At 57.4% G+C, this 21,350-nt stretch overlaps 1 protein-coding gene across 1 annotated transcript in view; it reads right to left on the bottom strand.

Annotated features, from left to right (window-relative positions):
* NECTIN1 (nectin cell adhesion molecule 1) overlaps positions 1-19,700 on the bottom strand; it is a 54,574-nt gene extending 34,874 nt beyond the window's left edge. The window contains exon 1 of the mRNA XM_066203310.1: positions 19,057-19,700. Within this exon, the coding sequence (XP_066059407.1) occupies positions 19,057-19,138 (82 nt within the window). The 5' untranslated portion in view covers positions 19,139-19,700. The remainder of the gene's footprint in view (positions 1-19,056) is intronic.
* Between the last annotated feature and the right edge of the window lie 1,650 nt (positions 19,701-21,350).

Raw genomic sequence — 21,350 nt, 5'->3', positions numbered from 1 at the left:
GACTCCTACTAAGCCGGAGTGCATTTTCATCCCTTCCAAATGGACCAGCTGTTGAAACTGAAAATCAGCAGCAGAAAGTGCGGACGTTTCTATTTTGCGGTGCTCGCTCCTCAGCGCTCCATTTCCAAACCTCAGCAGCCTGCCCAGAACAAAGGCTGCCATGGTGCAGAGCATTAACCCCATCCTGAAACCTCCGGATCCCCGTCCTTGCAACACTCACATTCCATCCTGGAACCCTCACATTCCGAAACCCTCACATTCCATCCTGAAACCCTTGACATTCCGTCCTGAAACCCACACATTCCATCCTGAAACCCTCACATTCCACCATGAAACCCTCACATTCCATCCTGAAACCCTCATATTCCGTCCTGAAACCCTCACAGTCCACCCTAGAACCCCCACATTCCATCCTGGAACCCCCAGATTCCACTCTGAACCCCCTGCACTCTCATCCTGCATTCCTCATGTCCCCATCCTGCACCACTCCCATCCCCATCCTACACCCTCTTCCATCCCCATCCTGCTCCCCTAACACCCCATCCTGCATCTCTCATCCCCATCCTGCAAAATCTGGATCCGCATCCTGCATTCCTCATACTCCCATCCTTCATTCCTCATACCCTCACTCTGCACCCCTCAAATCTCCACCCTGCAACCCCTGAATCCCCATCCTGCAACGCCTGCATCCCCCATCTCGCATCCCTTCCATCCTCACCCTTCAAATCCTGCATCCCCAACCTGGATCCTTCACATCTCCCTCCTGCAGTGCCATGTGTCAGGGTTATTATCCCTCCCTGGACCCTGCCCTGAGTGTCACCAGCACGGTGACAACGTGCAGTGCCAGGTGAGCCTGGAAAAGCTCTGTCACAGTTTTCCTGTGCACAACTGAGCAGCACACAGACCCCAGGCCTCAGAAACCAGCCCTGGCAAGGCTCTGGCCCCTGGAGTGGACAGCTGGACCCCAGGAGCTCATCCCAAGGCTGGGATTTAGCAGGCAGGATGTTGGGATCAGGAACAAGAGCTGACAAGCTGGGGCTCGGTCCTGCTCAGGAATAATCCGTGCCCTCCTCCACAAGGCAAACACCAGCTGGCCAAGTGGTGGCCATGCCACTGCTCAGTCCCAAGGGATAATAATCCACAAACCTGGCACTCCAGAACCGTGGGGACTGCCAAATCCCTGCACCAAGCCAGAGTCAACACGGAAATGCTGCAGATGGGAGCACCTGGGAGCTGGGACAGGATCCCTCAGGCAGGGATTGGGCTGTGGGGTCTGGTTGGCTCTGAGGACTCTCAGAATTCAAAGGGACAACTCAGAATTCAAATTTCCCCTGCAAAGAGGGGAACAGCCAATTCCTAGGGCTGTGTGCCAGTGTTCCTGCAGGTAGCCTGGCCATGGAGCCCAGCTGCAGGTGCCTGCCGGAGAGGTTTCTGTGCGTGGCAAGAATTGCTAATGGGGGGATAAAAGCTCAGCTTCCCTCTGTCAGGAGTTTGCAACAGGGTTCCTACAGGAGCAGTTGTCCAGGGATCCCTAATCCCAGCAAAGCCAGAGGGAAGCTAGACCCTGGCAAAGGGAGGATATCCCTCTCTCCCTGTCCTCCTTGGAGAGCAGAATCCAAACCCCGAGAAGGAGCAGGAGGAGGGGGAGCGGACACAGGGAACACTTTGCTGGCACATGTCAGCAGGGCCTCCCCTGTAAATAATATTTCACACCAGGGCCATGCTGAGCGCCAGCCAGCTCAGGTGCTCTGGCATGTATTAGCTTTGCTGGGAGCTGAGGTGTTCAGAAAATCTGTCCCTGACCAGCGTGTTCCAATCTCAAAATAATTGATGAATTAAAAGCTGACCCTGAGCTTTTTTCCGAAGGTCTGTCCCCCAGCTCTAAACCCCGAAAAAGCCGTTTTTATCTTTCGCCAACCAAACGAATCCAGCTTCAGACCTCTGATTAAATATTTACAACTCTGCACAGACCACAAACAAGCTCCGCAGCTATTTATTGCTCCAAAGGCAGCTGCAGCAAGAAACACAGAACAAAACAAACAAAAACCAGCCAGGAACGAACGGTGTCATCCACATCAACAAGTTTCCCCTGCGTGCTCGAGTCAGCTCGGAGCCAGGGGGCATTTCAAGCACGTTTCACTGGGCTCAGAGCTTGGGGACCTGGTGCTGTTGGAGCTCTGCCAGCTCCAGGTGCCTCCCAGCACCCCTTTCTGGAGTGTTCCATGTGCTGGTGATGTCAGTGGTGCTCACTTTGGGGCTCGCTGCAGGAGCCCTGTGATGCCTGAAAAGCTCGGTGAGGGCGAGCTGGTGACTGGCTGGGTTTGTCACCTTTTCATCCCCGTTTCCAAGCCCAGTTTGGAGGCCTGGCAGTGTTTGGGGACACAGAGATGAGCTGAGGCTGTGCTGGAGGCACTGAGCAGCCACGGGGGTCAATGTTTGTCCCTGGGCAGTCACAGCCAGGGCCAGGTGTGGGACACAACTGGAGCCAAGGTCAGAACAACGTCCCCGTGCCCAAAGTTCCCCCCTTTGTACACCCCGCACATCCATCATTTCCCCCAGCGTCATCCCACCCCCTGGAGCAGCAGGACAATGGGGATTTTTGTGCTCCTAATCATTGTTGGGAATGAAAAAGCAGCTGTGCCTGTGTTTGGGCGCTGAGCCAGGCCGGGATCCCCCTCCCCACCTGGTTTCCCAGGCACAGGCTCAGGTTTCTGACCCACAGGATCAAATCACCCGTCACTCAGGCCAAGATATTATCCCCTATTACCAATTCCACGCAAACAGCTCTGCTCTTCCCGGGATTAAAAGCCAATTAAAGGACCTTGCTTTTCAAGGGGAGAGGAAGATGAGAGGAGGGGGGTTTTGTGGGGGTTTTGCTGGTGCCTGGCTGGTAGGAAATATCCCCCATAAAGACTATCGATGGGTTCTTTTCAGATCACATTGATTTTGCTCAGAACCACTTGGGACGCGTGTCTCCAGAGGAAAAAAAGAGAAACACAATGAGGACAACAGCAACAACAAAACCCCCACAAGCCGTGTCCTAAAAAGGAAAAAAAAGGAAGAAATTTTATTTGCAGGAGGATCAATGGTGTTTGCTGAAGTCAGCAATTGGCGTTTTGGGTTTCAAAGCTTTCTCAGGGCAAGGGAGCCTTAGTCTCAAGGTGAAGAGCAAGCTCATAAATCTGGGAGAAGCTTCAAGCCCAGAATCTGCTGATTCCCCACTGCAGGGAGGGCAGAGCCGACGGGAAAAGGGCATTTGCTCTGCAAACAAGGAGCAGGATGAGCGCTTGTAAATCGCTGCTCACGAGGGAACAGGTGACATTCAGCCCTGCTGCACTCAGATCCGGGCTAAAGGGGAACTCAAAGGTGACTTTAAGCCAGCTCTGCACTCACAAGGGCCATGGGAGCACCTGGTTCCTCATCTCAGCTCCCAGCACAAGCCTCGGGTCCGAGGCTGGGAAAACAAAGAGTCTTCAACTCTTCACCCTGGCCCCAAAGCCTAAAACCATGGAATGGGTGGGAAGGGAACTTCAAACATCAACTTCTCACTCCCCTGCCACGGACAGGGACAATTTCCAGGTTGCTCCAACCTGAAATGCCTCCCGTTGCCTGCCACCCTGGGAGCAGAGGTGTCCAGAGAGGCGCCCAGGGCAGAGGGGAAAGGCAGGGATGGGAAAATCTGCAGTTGGGAGTGCAGCCAGCAGAGCCAGGCTGCACCACAGGAGTGCGCGGGGACAGCTCACCCCATCGATCCCGCCCGCCCGGATTTAGGAGGAACAAACAAAAAGCCTCGTCATCAAAACCCCCAGACTGCCTTTGCAGCAACCCAAAAGGAGCTCCAAGTTTAGGATCACAGGATATTCGGGTTGGAGAAGCCCTCTGAGATCATCCAAGTCCAATCTTTGCCCCTTTTTGGGGCTTCCTCTCATCCACAGGGGGTCCCCAGGGGGTCCCCAGGTAGGTTTTTTGGTGATTTTTTTTTCCTGCTGGTGTCTGGGATGCCAGGGCTTTTCTCAGCACCCCCTGATCGCTAAACCACAGAAGTCCCCCCAGCCTGCTCCTGTTGCCCCCCTGCCTCTCCCAGCCCCAGTTTGCCCCAGTTTGGAACCAGCTCCTGCCACCCAGAGCAGCCTTTTGGTGCCAGGGGTGTGGAGCTCTTGCCAGTGGGTGTTTAGCACACCCACCCACCCCAGCAGGCAGGCAGGTGACCCCTCAAGGTCCCCTGCACACCTGAATTATCCTGTTTCTATCAGCACGCTAAAGCAGCACGAAAACATGTCTGTCTTTCTGTCAATCTGTCACTTGGCGTCCGCCTCACTCTCGTCTGTCAAACGTTCGCCCGGGTCTCACTGTCAACAAGCAGATATTTATTTGTTGTTTCCTCCTTTGTTTGCTTTTCTTTTTTTTCCAGGCCATTTCCACTTGAGCTGCACCCAGGCAGGCAGAGGCACACGCACACAAATGGCAGGGCACCATTTTCACTCCCTTCCAGCATTTTTCCCCACTGGGAAGACTGGGAGTAACTCGCTCTGACAAGTGACTCCCTGCATTAAAACCCAGCTGCCAGGCCCCTCTTGGACACACACCTGGGCAAGGTGAGGGGATCTGGGCTGGCCAGAGATGATCTTTAAGGTCTTCCCAATCCAAACCAGGCTGGGAATTCCATGGGAATGGCTGCAGGGCTGGGGGAGAGGCAGAGCCCCCCGTCAGGGCATCCTCACTGCTTGTGGCCACTCCACGGGGGCAGGAGAGCTCCCAGAGCTCACCTGGACAGACCCAGACCTCACCTGCACAGCCCAAACTCTCACCTGAACAGATCCAGACCTCACCTGCACAGCCCAAACTCTCACCTGAACAGATCCAGACCTCACCTGAACAGATTCAGACCTCACCTGCACAGCCCCTCACCTGGACAGCCCCAAATCCTCACCTGCACAGCCCAAACCCTCACCTTCACAGCCCCAAACTCTCACCTGAACAGATCCAGACCTCACCTGCACAGCTCCAGACCTCACCTGCACAGCCCCTCACCTGGACAGCCCCAAATCCTGACCTGAACAGCTCCAGACCTCACCTGCACAGCCGCAACCCTCACCTGAACAGCTCCAGACCTCACCTGCACAGCCCCAACCCTCACCTGGCTGCTGCCACACACCTGGATGGGAGACCCAGCCTGGAGGGGAAGGGAAAAGCAGAGAGCAGGAGGAGCCTGGAGACAGCACAGCCCGAAGGGGGGACCCAGGGAGGAGCCAGAAGGATCCCCTCCCTCCGTCCCTCCCTCTCCCCTTCATTTCCGCCCAGGGTATATTAAAAAAAAAAAAAAAAAAAAAGGAATATTTTTCCTGCCTGGATTCTTTTTCCCGGCGTCCCCCGGCCCGTCTCAAGCCACCCTGTCACCATGGCAACGGGCCTAAGGACCAGATGGGCCTGGCAGGAAAATCCCCCCTGGAGGAGAATGCTCAGGGCCACACGCCCTGGGGACAGGGATGTCACCCCCTGGCACCCCTTCCCTCATCCTCCCGCCGTGGTGGCCCCTCGGGGTGCCTGAGCAGGAGGAAGGGACAGGGACGCTCCCCTCCCAAAGATCCACCTGGCTGTGGGACAATCCACATTTTCTCAGACATCTGGGGCATCTGCCCGCCCGCCTCCAGCAAACCTCACCCCTAACCCAGGGCCTTGCACAACAGGGCGGGCACAGGGGACGGAATTCCCGTCCCAGGGCACAGGGGACGGAATTCCCACCCCAGACGGATTCATCCGACCAGCCTGGGATGAGCAGAGGGGTGGGTGAAGATCAAACTCGGCCACTAATCTCCCCGTGGATTAAGTGCCCACGTGGGGCCGTGGTGTGGGGCTTGGGGAGGAGGCAAACAACAGCTGAGCCCTCCTGGAGATCCCAGAGCTCCTGGGGAATAGCTGAGAGGAGCAGCCAGGGCTCACGCAGAGAGAAGAGGGTGTTCCTTCTCCTCCTCCTTCACCTCCTCTTCCCTCACCCTGTTTGCAGACCTGATGCAGCTTGTTGTGCTCAGCCCCAGAGCTGGTTCTCTTTTTTTTTTGGGGGGGGAAGACAGCAAGTGTGAAGCTACACTTCAAAGCCTCCAAAGCTGTCTGAGCCTGCACAGGTGAAGGACTCTCCGTGAGGAAACTCAGGCTGAAGGCATCAAGAAACTCTGCTGCAAGGAAAGGAAAAGTAAAAAGAAATGGCTGTTCCTTTAGGACCTTTAGCACAGGCTGCCTCAGCTGCTCGAGCCCGTTTTCTCCTGAAAGCCCCAAAGCGACACTTGCTCTCCAGAGCCAGTTTTGGAGCTGTTACCACCATTATCCCAACTTCCTTCGCTCCACACAAACCCCTGTGGATGGTGGCTGCGTTCTGCAGCCCTGTCCCCATTCCCACAGGGGCCACACCATGGAATCTCTGGGAGATCCTGGGATTGGGGAGCAGCATTGCTCAGAGCCAGAGCAGGCTGCGGATGGGAAGCAGGGTGGGAGATGATGGTGCTGGGAGGCTGCAGGGAGATGGGAGCTGAACCCCTCCTGCCTTTCCCTTTCCCTTTCCCTCTCCTCTCCTCTCCTCTCCTCTCCTCTCCTCTCCTCTCCTCTCCTCTCCTCTCCTCTCCTCTCCTCTCCTCTCCTCTCCTCTCCTCTCCTCTCCTCTCCTCTCCTCTCCTCTCCTCTCCTCTCCTCTCCTCTCCTCTCCTCTCCTCTCCTCTCCTCTCCTCTCCTCTCCTCTCCTCTCCTCTCCTCTCCTCTTTCCTCTCCTCTTTCCTCTTTTCTTCTTTGCTTTTGCTTTTCCCTTTTCTTCTCTTTGCTTTTCCCTTTTCTTTTCTTCTCTTTCTTTGCTTTTCCTTTGCTTTTCTTTGCCTTGCCTTCCCTTCCCCTCCCTCCCCACGGCCCTGGCAGGCTCCCAGGGGTGCTGGTGCTGGCCTGGGGGCCCGGCCCTGCCCAACCTGCTCTCAGCCCACACCCGTGGGAAGCTCAGGAGCCCGTCCTGCCTCTCAGGTGTGGCCCTTGGCCCGCGGGCTCTGGCTGCGCTTCCAGCTTGGGAAGGGCAGCAAAGCCTCCCGGGGTGGATGGCAGTCCCAGCACCCCTTCTTGGGGCTTCCTCTCCTTCACAGGGGGTCCCCAGGTAGTTTTTTATCTTTCCTGCTGGTGTCTGGGATGCCAGGGCTTTTCTCTGCAGAAGAGGCTGGGTGCAGGAGCAGCCGTGCCCAGCCCAGCCTGCCCCACGAGCCCACCTCTGCCTGTCCTTCCCTCTGCTCCCTTTCCCGGATCAAAGCTCCCCTCCCTGTATCGCAAACATTATTCAGCTCTGAGATAAGAAGCTCTCCAGCAGCACTTTATTAATCCCACAGGAGGCAGAAAGAAGCAGAGTGAAAGGGTTTAGTGTGGCCAGGACGGAGACTAATGTTCTATGAAAACACCTTTGCAAAAGAGAGCCACGGCTTGCTTTTTTTTTCTTCCCAGAAAGTCTCCCAGGAAGCTTGGGTAATAATTAACAATTATCGAACTTTAAACCCTCCATCTCTCTCCCTCAGTGTCCCGAGCAGGGTTTTGTAATAACTCTGCCAGTCTGGAACACTCCCAGCCCGGGGTGCTGGGGTGCACTGGGGCTGCAGGGTGAGGAGGAGGAGGATGCAGACAGACTCCGTGGGCAGGCAGGAGGCAGCTGCTGACTCTGCTGCTTCCCTGCTCCTCCACTGGCCTTGGGTGTGCACCTCCCTCCCTTCCTCCAATGAATCCTGCAGCTCCCTTGGCCGCGGGATGAAGTGGCTCTTTGCGGTTCTTCCCAGGGAAGTTTCTCCCAGCCTTGGAATGTCACAGACTCCTGCATATGGCTGAAATGCTCATCTACCCAGGAGAGAGACTCGAGAGCTTTCCCAGCACTTGCCTGAACCCATCTGCTGTCTGAGGCAGCCACAGTCGGTGCCATGTGAGGCTCACACTGGGACAAATCGGGTGCCTCAGTGGGCCTGGGTTCCATCCCTGCCTGGAGGAAGGACCACCGAGGTTTGGAAGTGCAACAAAGGGCGTTTCTGTCACCTGCATCCTGCCACGGGGCAGCTCAGGTGTCAGGAATCCTGCTCAGAGCCGTGCAGGGGGGTTTTGGGAAATGCAAAACTCGCCGCAGGTGTCTGGAGACTCCCACTGCTGTCATGGCAGGGCATCCTTCCTGCCCCTCCTGCCTCAGCACGACGTGAACACCTGACAGGCATTCCTGGTCCAGCAAAGAGCCAGGCTGTGGGTGGGAAGGAGCAGGGAGGTGCAGAGATGTGCAGCCCACACCTCTCACCCACCTGCAACCTCTCTTCTGGAAACCAGAGGTGACCCAAAGGCAAAAGCAGCGGAGCAAGAAATCTTGGAATTCAAGCAGGCAGGGAAGCCAATGGGCCATGGTCACCCAATTCCATGATGCCAACCCCACATCCCTCACCCAGAGCCGCCAGAAGCCGGGCCCAGCACTTGCACTGACAGAATATTTGCACGTGGGTCCACGCAAAAGCATTTCCTGCCTTCTAAACTCCCTGGGCAAGGAGCTGCCTGCTCCTGGCTGCTGTGAGAAAACCAGCAGACAAAGGGGAGTCACCTTTCCCCGTGCTCTGCAGATGTCTCCTGCCGGGATCGGGGAGGATCAGGTGTGCAGGGCACCCCACAGGCACGGGGCAGTGCGAGCAGAGCGGAGAGGGACAGCTCCCAGCAGCTCCTGACAAGGAGAGGCACACAGCAGTGAAGGGAGCTGGCCGAGGATATTCCAGGGAGCTGGTGGCAAAGCCAGGAAACGCTGCCAGCCCTTCTGAGCTCAGCCTGCCTTTGCCATCACCTCCAGGCCATTCTTTCCCTGTAAGTAAAAGCTGATTCACGCCTGGTAGGAGTCGGGAGCAGATATTCCCATCTCCACTGAGGTGCTGTGAGGTACTCCACGGGCACGGCAGCATTTGAAAATGTCAAGAATACAAAAAAATGTATGTACTTAAGGAGAATGATCTGAGCCGTTTATTTCCAAAGCGAGTTTAGAGGCAGGGAAAGGTCTCAGATCAATAGCAGCAAAACTGCAAATTGGAGTCCTCCCCTTGGCCACAGAGAGGGTACAGCTGAGACAGCATCTGCACAAACAGCCTGCCCACAGCCCCTGCCAGCCCGCCTCAGCTCTGACCTTGAGCAGTTGCCTTCCAGTGGGAGAGGGAAACTCCCCCTTCCCCTTGCAGCCCTGGGCTTTTGTTCCCCGGATGCCGATTAATTTAACTTGGGTACGTTCTGTCCAGGGAAGAACCCGAGTCTCGATAAACTCATGCCACGTGCACGCCAAGGAGAAGCCTGCCTCAGCCTGCAGGTACAGAGAAACCCCAAGGGGCTTTTGCAGCACAGATTTGGAGGTGAATCCAGAGGAGAGCTGGAGCACCAGGCTGGCTGTGGCCTTTTGGGAGGCGAAATGCAGTTGCCTGCTCAAGTGCCCCGTTACAAACAGGCTTTTCTTCCCCTCCCTGCCCCACAGCTGTCCCTGTGCTGGGCCCCGTGCCCCAGGGACCCCTGGAAAGGTTGTCCCCATCCAGAGTTGGGATCAATACAGCTGTCAGGCTCTGGCCACGCTCCCCCTGCTAATTGGAATTACAGCAGGCAGACTGCAGCTCTCACTCCATCTCTCTGTCGCGTGTCATAATGTAATCAAAATCTCTCTCTCTCTTTATCACCGAGCGTGACAGGAGCAGAGGCAGCCACGAGACTACAGATTCCTCCACATCTCACTGGGGCTGGGGAGCTTTGCCTTCAAAGGGAAGGAGCCCTTCCCTGCCAAAACTCCAGCTCTGGGGTGAGCAGGATAACGGGAGAGGTGGCCTGAACCCCCCAAAGAGGATGGGCGGAGCGGGGAGGAGGAGATGGGGAGGAAGAGAAGGAGATGTGGGGTGCTTTGGGCAGCTCCAGGCTGTGACCAGGGGCAGCCACAGGTTGGTTGTGGGGGTGGGCAGAGCCCGGGAAGGAGCCTCCCTCCTCTTCCTCCTGCCATCCCAGGCTCCTGCCTCGCCTCAGCCACAGGTTCCCACCGGCTGCCAGAGCCAGAAGTGAGCAGGGGATGAGTGGCTGGGGCACGAGGCAGCTCGGCACGGGGCGCTGAGCAGGACTCACAAAGCTCTGTGCTCGCTCAGGAGCCCGCGCACGTCTCACTGCCCCCCGCTCTGAGGGCTTGGCCAATTCACAGACCCAGGGCGATCCATCCCGGGTAAACGGTGCGGCATCCCTGATTTGTTGGTCATTATCAAAGAGCAGTAACGCAGCGCTGAATTACCCACAGGAGGGAGGCATCAGCAGCCTGGACGTGGCCAGCTCCCCCGAGAGTGGCCATAAACAAAACTTAAATAATTAAGAGTGCTTGGGTGGAGATGCAGCCTCTGAGTATTCTTAGGCTTGCGCAAATGCAGGAAATAAATTCTTGGAAGGTGCCAGGCTGGATGGGGCAGAGGGAGGCTCATTTTCCAGATCACTTGAGAGCAGCCGTTATAAATCTCAGTGAAAGATGCACCTCCCCAGGCTGGCGATATTTTTAAACTCCGAGAGAGAGAGAGAGAGGGGGGAGAGAGAGAAAAAAACACATTTTAGTATTTACACCACAGGCGAAATGGGTATTTAAAAATCAGGGTACATTTTCCAAAGTCTGTTCCTGCCACGCCAACAAATAAAGAATTTTCTTTCTATAGTGTGCTAGCTGGCAATACTAGCCCCAGAGAAATCACTCCTTCCACCATCATTCTGTTGAGAGCTGAGAAATCAAACTCCCAGAAGGACTGGGGGAGTCAGGGGATAAAGGTTCTTTCACTGGCAAATCGCTACTCCAGCCTGGAACTGGATCAGCAGCAAATCCTTGGAATGCTGAGGGGGGACTCCTGCCCTGTCCCTGCTGGGCTGATGTCCCAGGGGAGTGTCCCAGCCCTGCTGAGGCCACCTGAGCTCTGGAGCTGGGAATCCACGGATCAACAGGGGCAGGATCTCCAGGCCAGTTTTCCTTCCTGATCCTTCCTGTGCTCCAGTGGGTCAGTGCTGGAGTGGGCACACGAGAGCTGGTTTTTGGGTGGACATCCAGGAAATGGTGTCAAGATCACGGGTTGAATGAGGCTGCAGGTGACAGGGTGAGAGTTCCCAGCCTGGCTCTCCGGGAGAACCCCAAACAAGACCTGCCAGGGCGTCCCTGCAAAGCACTGCAGCCTTCCTTTTCCTCAGTCCCGCTCCTCATTCCCTCCCCAGGCACTGAGAACATTCCCCCTTTCCCAAGCTCAAGCCTCCCTCCCTCCCTCCCTCCCACCCCTCCCCAGGACTGCTGCCATCCTCGGGAGGATCCCATGGAGCTGCCATCAAAGGGATACACGAGCCCACCCATCAGGCATCACAGCATCCAGCAAATCCCCAAACCTGCTGGAGAGATCAGAGCCCCGAAATCACTCCCTGTGCCAGGAGATCCCAACGAGCCCTCCCCCACTTCCCCGGGATTCTCGCTGAACCCCAGCATGAGGCGAATTTGGCAGAGCTCAGCCCCATCGCTGGGAAAAGCCTCTCCATAAAACTCACCCCCAGAGAGCTCCTGGCCTCTCCTGCTCCCACGGCAGCACCCAGAGATTGGGGGGCTCAGCTGGAGCAAAGGGATCCCCTCAGCCCAGGAAAACAAACTCACCATTCCCAGTGAAACCGCCAGCACTCCACCGAACCCAGCAGAGCCAAGAGGGGTCCTGTATCCAATGGAAACTGGCAGCTGATACGAATTACAGCATGGCAGGGATGCTGCTATGCAACACATCCCTGATCCTCAGCGGCCATAAATGGGCACAGCCTCGGTCCTGCCCCGTAGCCAGAGGTGTCCCTTCCTCCAGCACGGTCCCCAGACCCTCTGCTGGTCCAGCTGACCAGGGAAAGAGCCCAAAGAGGTCTGGGAACGAGCAGCTTGTGCAGTTGTGCACCGCCAAATCTGCTGCTGCCTCCTGTTCCAGCCCTTAAAACAACATTGCTGCTCACATTGCCTTGGCTAAGTGAGGAGACAGGCAAGGAAAAGGAAATACAACCCCTCCAGAATGGGGGAGGTCTTCTTCTTGTGTGTTCTTACAGCCCCTAAACTGGCCTGGATTATCCATCCTAAACATTTCCTCCAGTTTTGGCACCCCCCAGGCTGGGAAGGCCATCAGCAGTGGTGGGAACAAGACTCTGGGCTTGCCTCCAAGGGGTCTCTGCTGATTGTGTAGCCCAAGAAAAGTCAGAGTAAAGCCCCTTGGATGTCTCCTCCTAAGAAAAATGCAGCCAGAGCTCGATGCAGGGAATTCCCCAGTGCAAAGTGTCGTCCTGACTGCAGGGTTTGTAGGGTGTCATTTCTGCGAGAGGTTTCGAGGCAAGGGGAGCCTCCATCAGGGCCATGGGTTTGGGTGAGGGGTGAGTTGTGACCCCACAGAACTGATAACTCAGAACTCGTGAGTGGGAACTCCTAACTGGGAACTCCTAACTGATAACTCCTAACTGGGAACCATGACTGGGAACTCATAACTGATAAAACCTCCTCTGGCACCAGGCTCGAGCCGAGCAGGCTCATGCTGGGCTGCTCAAGCACAGGGCAGGGTTCATTCCCTCCCTCTTTGCTCTCTCCTGCCCTGAGTGCCACAGCCTCACACAGGACAAGAAAACCGTCCCATGTCAAGCTGCTCTGCACAGAAATCAGGAACAGAAAGTGACAGAAACTCTGACCTTTCACCTCCCCTACTTCTCCTATTAAACTCTCGCCTGGGTCTGTGACTTCTGCCCATCACGGACCGTGTGTAACCCTTGGCTCTGCCGGGACACTCAGCACAAGCACCTCTAATGACAGCCCTGTGCTCCTGAGTCACACCAGCCTCTTGTACACATCAGCATCACACCCTGAGCCCACAGCCAGAGCTCTGCCCCCAGACCGAGCCCTTGGGCTGTGGAAAGGGTCAGTGGAAAGCTGCTCAAACAGCATTTCTCCAGAGGGTATCCAGCCGGGGGATAGGAAATGAAACCTGCTTTTGCCACATGTGAGAACCTCAGTGCAGAGAGCACATACCAGGTGTGAAATCCCCGGACCCACAGGACACAGCTCCAGACCCTGCACTGCAGCAGCCTCACACGAGCACAGGGCTGGTTCTGCTCTCAGGGGGCCACAGGGCACTTCATTGCAGCCCCTCAGGTCCCTCCCAGACAGCCCTTTGTGCTGGGATGGCTCTGAAAGGGCTGGATGTTAGCCCTGGCTGTGAGCTGCACCCTCTGATGCACAGAGGGAGGGAGGGAGGGAGGGATGGATCTTCCACCAGAGAGAAACAAAACAGCCTCAAAACCAGCCTGATCGCAGGTAGGGAGAGAACTGCTGGGAAAGGGAGGTGGAGGCTGAGCCCTCTTGCCTAACCAGGCTTGGGAGCACCTGCTGTCTCTCAGCCAGGTGGTCCATCTGGTGCTGCTCCCAGGCAGGGATGTGATTTGCAGGTCCTGGACCGCATCTGGAGCATCCCCGCACGGTGGGGAGCAGATGGGAGCACTTTGCTGTTTCCTGCAGCTAGAAAGGCAAACAGGCTGGGGTGGAGGACAGAAAACTCCTTCATTGTGCTTGAACTCCCAGGGAGGGGAATCACACTGACCCTGCCCCTCTCGGGCTCCTCTCCCTGCACACCTGGAGGCTGCAGGGCTGTCCACCAGCCCCCAGCTGGCTCAGGGCCAGGGAGGGCAGGCCTGCAGCAGAGAGAGGCACAGCTGGGTGGATGATGCTTAGAAATGCTTCCCTCTTGCATCACACCCAGTAATGTCAAGGCAGGATTATAAACCTCCTGCAGGGACTGCTCCGTGCTGGGGGAACGGAGCACAGACGGTTCCTCAGGTTGGGTCAGTTCCTCCCGGCCATCCCCAGCACCCCACGGAGCTGCTGACACGACAGGAGCCCTCTGTGCCTCCCTAACCTGGGCCCTGCTGTCCCTCTGAGCTGGGCACAGCAGGGCACTGAAGCTGTGTCCCCTTTTCACGGCCAGGAGCTGCTGTTTGTGCCCCTGGGACTGCAGCACAGCCCGAGCTGTGACAGCTCTGGTGCTGCCAGCCTGCGGGAACGGCTGCAGTCAGTGCCCAGACGGGGACAAACCCTCAATGGGCAGCAGGAGCTGGGCTCCACACGTGTCCCCAAGCTCCCGTGGGGGCTGGCACACGGCACAGGGTGCAGAAAGTTTCAAAGGACAGTTGCAAAGGGCAGCAAATTTCGCTTCCCGTTTCTCCATGTGACAGAGGAGGGACGTCAAACCCAGTGTGGTGACAGAGGGGAAACTCCTTCCTCCCACCAGCAGCACTTGGAGCAGATTTTCTTCTGCTACAGAGCCAAGGGGTTCCCCTTGAAAAAAAACCCCTGTTTGTGTGCTGGGATGTGCCTCAATCCAGCCTGGCTTAATCCTTCACTGGGAGAAGCCAGGGAAAATGCACCTGGGAGAGCATGCACGGCTTAACAGCAGCCAGGAGAAAATGTGTCACCAGACATTCCTTAGTTAAACAAACCTTCACCTGAAAACGCTGCCGTGAACTCGGGATTCTGTGTGCTGGGATGGCTGAGCTCCGGTAATTAACACACAGAGGTGTCTCCAGTGCAAACTGGGTCCCTGCTCCAGTGGCTGGCGGCACCAGCTCACCCTTCAGCAGAGCTGCCCTGATTTAATCTGACGTTGCTTGAAAAAGCAAGATCTCCAGGGGCTGTGAGATTGGAGCACCTTTCTTTTGTCCCTCCCTCATTTGTTTCTGCTCTTTTGCACTGATAAGCCTGGCTGGCCTGTGAGAGGGACTGAGCAAGAGCCACCAGCACCTCGGGCAAGGATGTTGCAAGACTCCAACCCTTTCTCAGCAGCCCTGAGGACTGTGGCCATCCTCCTGAGCACTGGCCAACTCAGCCCTGCAGCTCTCCCAAAAATGTTTGGCTTGGAGCAAACCAGTCTGGTGGAAGGTGTCCCTGCCCAAGGCAGGGGGGTTGGAAGGAGATGATCCTTAAGGTGCCTTCCAATCCAAACCATTCTGGATTCTGTGATTAGAACCCCTTTTTCCTGCAGTGCTTGCCCCCACCCCTGCCTGCTGGGAGGTGGGAAAGAGCCACCCCCTGGCTCAGGGTGGCCACTTGCTGCTGTCCCCCCAGGCTGTCCCCAGCCTGAGTGGCACTAGCAGAGGGCAGGAGGTGCCAGCGGCAGCCAGGCCTGGGAAGCAGGTCAGGGACAACCGGCTCTTCTGGTTCCTTCCATGATTCAGCCGAGGTGTGAGCCCTGCTCAAAGGAGCCCCGTGGTGCCTCCCTTTAAGCTTGGCTTTTGTGGCTGCTCCAGCTGCGGCCCAGAGCAGCAGGGGTGATGCAAGGAGAGATGTGCCAGGCTCTGCCAGCACCTCCTGGGCCACCAGCTCCCCCCAAGCCCTGGATGTGCTGCTGGATGTGCCCTCGGAGTCTCCCAGCTGATGGGACCGGGCAGGGAGCTGCTGCCTGAGGAATTCTGCTGGTTGAGGGAGCAAACAGCATCTCTGCCATGGGGCAGACACCCACCCTCCTGCTCGTGGGCTGAGCTGCCTCTCCCCCAGCCTGGCGCCTCACCCACGCTGACACACTCGGCGGCTCCTCGATGCACGCCAGCCTAAAACCCGACCGGTCGGTTTAAAGTGAGGCTTAATGAGAAAAAATAATCAGCCAAAGACACACTTTTTGCTTCCTGAAATAGCCTGGTGCAGGTGTTGGTGAGTTTTGGGAGGAGGCAGGCGGCGGGGGAAGAAAAAATAACAACCGAGGACTCAATCCAAAGGCTGAATGAGACTCTGGCAACTCTTTTTGCATTTTGGAGGCTGCTTTGGGATATTAAAGCATCTCCAGAAAGTGCAAGATGGAGCAGATCCTGCAGTGACACGCTCTGGCTCTTCCCAGCGCTCCAGAGAGCTGTTGTACCTCCCCAAAACGAACCCTCCCTCCAGCTGCAGCCAAGTTTGACCTCAGCCCTGCAGGTCACCACGGCTCAGTCAATGCTCCTTTCAAGCGCCGTGATGGAAAAAAAAAAAAAAACCCCTGTGTCAAAGCTGCTCCAGCCACCTCTGCAGCTCTCCCCTGTGGAGCATCTCAAAGCACTTTGCAAAGTGCTCCCAGGCCCCTCTGGGAGATGAGGGGGTAGCCCAGCAATGGCAGAGAGGAATTTGTCTGCAGCCAGCGCTGGGGAGCAGGGGCCCAGATGTGAGCAGGCACAGATGACGATGCCTCTGCTCTGTGTGGCTGCATCTTGAGCTGCAGGAGCTCCACGGCGGGGATAAACAGACAGATTGTTAAGGCTTGTAAAGCATAAATTTAACTGCAAGTGTTCTTAACCTCTGCAGATCAGCTGCCTGGGATCTCTCCTGCCCTTCCCCCACGGCTCTCCAGTCACCCCTGTTGATATCAATATCGTGAATGGAGCGTGAGTTGATACCTGGTTCCGAGTGGATGGGCATGGGAGGCTGCAGGAGCCATGAATTGAATCCGTTCTGGACGATTGAACTGCTCACATTAAAGATAATTTGTAAAGCAGATTTTTATACGAGGCTCCTTACGGCTTTTACGGCGGCGGAACTTTTATTTCCTTATCAGAGCAAAAAAAAAAAAAAAAGCTAACATTATCTGAAGGGAGAGGTGGGTGGGAACAGAATGAAATGGCATTGATCAGCTGGACATGAAAGGTTTCCCAGAGAGCAGGCACTGCTCTGATCCTTCTGGGATGTTGGGCATGAAACCACATTTTCCAACAAGTCCACAGCTCGTGGTGGAGGATCCTGAGTTTCCTCTCCTTGTCTGCATTCAAAGCTTAACTACAGCTTTATATATGTTTATATATATGACTTTGGCACAATGCATCGTGAACTCGAGGAACTACCGTTCCTCAGGAAGGCATCCAGACCTGGGGTCTGGAAAAGGTTCTCTGCTTTGAGCAGCTCTGGTCCTTCCCTCCACCTCTGGTTCCATCCACAGCACCCAAAGGAACGAAATAAATGCCTAAATATTAAATGTACAGGATCAGACACTCCTGCAGCTGCGGTGCATCCACCACCACCAAACTGGTCGGGCCGAGAGTGTCGCCCACACAGGCTGCAGGGCAGCGGTGCTGAGGGTTTGGGAAGGATTTATCCTCCTGGAACACTGCGGAGCTGGCTGTACCCCGGCCTTGGCAAGGCACCACGAGATGCACCACTGGCTGATCCTGGCAGAGCTGTCAGCGGGACAGTGCAAGACAAACTGCCACGCTACCGCAGTGCCCGCCTGGCTGCTGGCAGCACAGCCCCCAGAACAGCCAAAAATAGGAGAAGTGCAGGGGGGGAAAAAAAAGCCTCTCTTGGCAGGACAAGGTGAGATGCCAGGCTGTGTCAGGGTCACTGCGTGTCTCCGTGGTGAAAGCAGTTCCCAGGGGAGCACAAAGTCCTTTTGGTTTAGGCAGCACAGTCACCACGGCGTTACTGCCCCTCCGGCGCCTTTCCCTGGGGCTCTGGGGAGGGGAAGGAGCAGGAGGGAAGGCCGGGTGAAGAACAGCGTGGAAAGTTCTAAGACTCCTCCTGAGGAGCCAGAGCTCAGCCAGGCACCTGCCTGCAAGCGCAGAGGAGTGCAGGGAGCCCGAGGCTGTCCCTTCCGTCACCTCTTTTTGCAATGCACAGCAGATCCCTTTGTCCTGGGAATACCGAGGTGTGCACCCAGCCCTGCTTTCTCATCGCCCTGTTAACCTTTTCCCTCTCACAGCCTCGCCGGGCTCTGGATCACCAGCCCCTCCCGTTTCAGCTCTGTCCTCACCCATTTTAACCAGACCATCCAGTCGCTGGGATCTGTTGATCTCCCATGTCCTGATGTTATCACATCCCCGTCTTTGGCAGCTCCGGGGAGCTCCGGGCCCCGGCATTGCTCTGATGGCCCAGACCTCGCCACATCTCCCAGTCCCAGCCCAGCCAGCCCGGCTGCTCCTCCGGGACGCTGCCCCAGCCCCGATACCGGAGGAGTGGCCGCAATTCCAGCCTGCCTTCACCGCAACTTCTCTCCAGCTGCGGATCCCACCAGCGCTGCTGCAGGCACGGGCTGAATCCGCTCCCGTGCCCGCTGCCAGCGCTCCAGCCCCAGCCGCCGGCAGCCGAGCCCCAAAAAGGCAAAACATCGCTCTGTTTGCATCTCTCAGTTCATTCACAAGCTGTAAACGCAGACTGCCGATCCCCTTTCCATGGCTCCGGCTCCCGGAAAGCCCTCCAGGATGGCGTTAACCCGTTCTGCGCTGGAGCACAGTAAATGAGCCCCCGCAGGGCACTGGCCAAAGTGGGTCACTCTCCCGCTTCCCAGCGCTGTGCTGGAGCCCGGGGAAAGTCCCAGCCCGGGGAAGGGACACAGGGACTGCTCCGCCACCGCCCGGGAGGCTCCAACGAGCCGGGGAGCAGCCGATGCACATCCCTGCCCATCTCCTCCGTTCCGGAGACGGATCAGAACCCAGGCGATGGATCGGAACCAAAGGCATGAATAAGATGCCATCTGGCAGCCAAGCTCAAAGGCAGCGAAACGAAGCGCTGAAACCTGGGAGCGGTCCAGCCCCTCCGCCAAGGAGCCCGTGGGAAGTGTGCGCGGAGGGGAGCGGGGATTTCGGGGATGCTGGAGAGCCGAAACCCTCCATCCCTCCTCCCGAAACATCTGCGCTCCGTGCCCAGCCTCGTGGCTGCCTTTCCGGGGAAGCCTGGCTGCTGCGCCTCGCTAGACGCCGCTCGATCCAAAAAGCAAACAAACGGCCTCAGCTCGCAGGGCTCCGGAGCCCGCTGCCTGCAGCTGCTCCCAAAACAAACGAGCGTGTTGTTCCGAGCCGAGCCGGCGCTGAAACCGGCCCCGGCTCTCTCCCACCCTCGCACAGATGCTCCCACACCTGCTCCAAACCCGGGCGCGCACCCCAAAACGCCGAGCCCACCCTTCCCCACCGCTCCGCAGCGCTCCCCGCACCCCGTCTGCCCCACGGGCACCCCGCAAACCCCCGTCCGCGGCTGCCCCCGAGCCCCGCAGCGCCCCGGCGGTGCCCAGCGCCCTCCGGGGACCGGCTCACCTGGTAGGAGCGCGGCTGCCAGGATGCAAACTCCGATAGTCCACCACGATGCACGGCAACTTGTCTGCAGCCGTGAAGCCATGAGAGTTCCTTAAGAGCGATGGGCAGGGGTCGGTCTGGCAGCGCCGCGGGGCCCCCCACCCTCCCAGCCCCCGGTGATGCTCAGGTCTGCTTGAAAAAAAAAAAATTCAAAAAAAAAAAAAATAAAAATAAGAAGGTAGGTGCGTGAGGACAAAGAGGCGGCGGGAGGGCTCCGGGGGGAGCTCCGCACATCCGCGGGGCCCCTCTGGGCGGCCGCGGGGCGCTCCGGCCGCGGGGCAGTGCGGGCGCTTCCTTCCGCAGAGCCCGGGCGAGTGACGAGGAAACGGGAGCTGGGGGAAGGAGGAGGGGAGGAGGAAAAACGCGATTAAAAAAAAAAAAAAATTACCGAGAGGGGGGAAAAAAAAAATCAACCAGAAGAAACCCCAGACAAAAAAGAAAGAGGGGAGGCAAAACAAATAAAGAGCGGCGAGGCAGAGCCCTCCGCGGGCTGCGGCGGTGCCGTGGCTCCGGCGGCGGGGCTCGGCAGCCCCCGCCCGCTGCCCGCCCTGCGCTGGGGCCCCGGCGGCGCTCAGGCGGTGCCGGTGCGGGGCCGGGCTGGGCGCTCCATGGCCGGGCGGGGGGCGCGGGGCCGGGCCGGCCGCGGGGCGGGGGTGCCCGGGTGCGGTGCCCGGGTGCGGTGCCCGGTGCGGGGCTCGGCGGCCGCGCTCGCACTCACGCACACACTGGCGGGCGGGGCGCGGCCCGTGATGTCAGCGCTCGGCGGAAGGAGGGCGCAGCGTTAACCCTTCGCCCGGCGGCTCCCGGGGATGCGCGGCGAGGGCGGGACGGGTGGCCGGGCTCGCCGCCCGCCCCTCCGGATGTCGGCAGCTGGCGGCAGCTGGGCTTTGTTCGCCGTGTCCGGCCGCGCCGCGCAGCCCCGGGGGTCGGCGGAGGTGCTCCCGCCTCGCCGCCGCGGGGCTTGTGGAGTTGCGCTTGTTCCTGGATTCCCTTCGGACGCGGTTGTTCCTGAATCCCCGCTCTCCCACCTCCCAGCCTGAACGTGGTTTTCGCCCCGCGCCATGTGAAGTACGTGGAGCCTAAAGCGGCGATCCGAGCTGCCCGGGATGCGGATGGCGCGGCGCTTTCCTGGGGCCTGCTGGAAGAAGGAGCTTGTTCCGGCCGCCCTCTGTGCGCGCCCATAGGCGAGGGGACTCAGAAGTGGCACAAGAGCTGATGTTAGGAGGAGGGGGCAGCGGTTGGGCCGAGCTTTGTGGCAGCCTTTATTGTGCGGACACAGACACAGCCTTTGTGGATCTCTCGCCCAGGAGGTGTTCAGCCTGAGCTGCCCCGGCCTCTGCGAGGATGCTGAACCCCAAACAAAGATGTGAACAGCAATGACAACAACCAACAACAAAGTCATGTTGATTTCAAGCTCCATTAGAACAACACAGGAACAAATCAATGCCTGGCAGGCAGAAAAGGAAGGAATCAGTGGGGAAGGATACCGCACATAGTGGGAGAGGGAAAGGAGGGGGCAGCCAGCAGCTATAAAAAGATAGCCCTAAGGACCCCTTCGGCAGTCTCCTCCTCCTTTTAATTCCTTTAGAAGTTAATTCCTGTTCAAGGGAAGGATGGGCAGCTCTGTAACAAAGCGGATTAGCCAGATACAAGGTTTGTTCCGAAATAACAAAAGTTATTACGTAGTAATGAGGTTTAGTTAATAGATTCGCAGGCTGGAAGGCCGCTGGGATTCCTTTGGACATCCTGCCCGTGGAGCTGAGGCTGCTGAACTGGTGATTTCTGCCTCCTGCCTCTTCTCCAAAGCTGAAGACCTGAGCTTAGGAGTGCAGCCTCCCGTCCTTGTGCACAGGCAGGCTGTGGGGAGCTCCCAGCATCCTTGCTGCTGCTTGGTTTTCCTGCCCGTGGAGTGTTTATCTGTCTAATTTCAGTTTTAATCCATAAAATCTCATTATTTCCTTTCCCAACTCCATTAAAGAGATACCTCCGATGAGACATTGTTCCCCTGGGCAGGTCTCTCTGAGTTACCATGGAGTTCCCCACATTAACAATGTTCCAGCTTACATTATTCCCGGTGTTACACTCCCCTTTCTCCCATTTGTTCTGTTGGCACTGTCCCTGAGATCTGTGTGGCAGCCACACCTCAACACTCCTCCTTTAAGCTTCCTGCATTTCAGGTGGCGTTCCAGCCTGGGGGAAAAAAATCACATTTCCCCTCCAGAATCTGGGGAGATTTGATAGAGCCTTGGGGCCTT

The sequence above is a fragment of the Chamaea fasciata genome, unplaced genomic scaffold (assembly GCF_029207755.1).
Source record: "Chamaea fasciata isolate MVZ Bird 193981 ecotype frontalis unplaced genomic scaffold, bChaFas1.0.hap1 SCAF_24, whole genome shotgun sequence".
Taxonomy (NCBI): Eukaryota; Metazoa; Chordata; class Aves; order Passeriformes; family Sylviidae; genus Chamaea; species Chamaea fasciata.
Note: the sequence above shows the minus strand (reverse complement) of the source record. Positions and strands in the feature narration are given on the sequence as shown.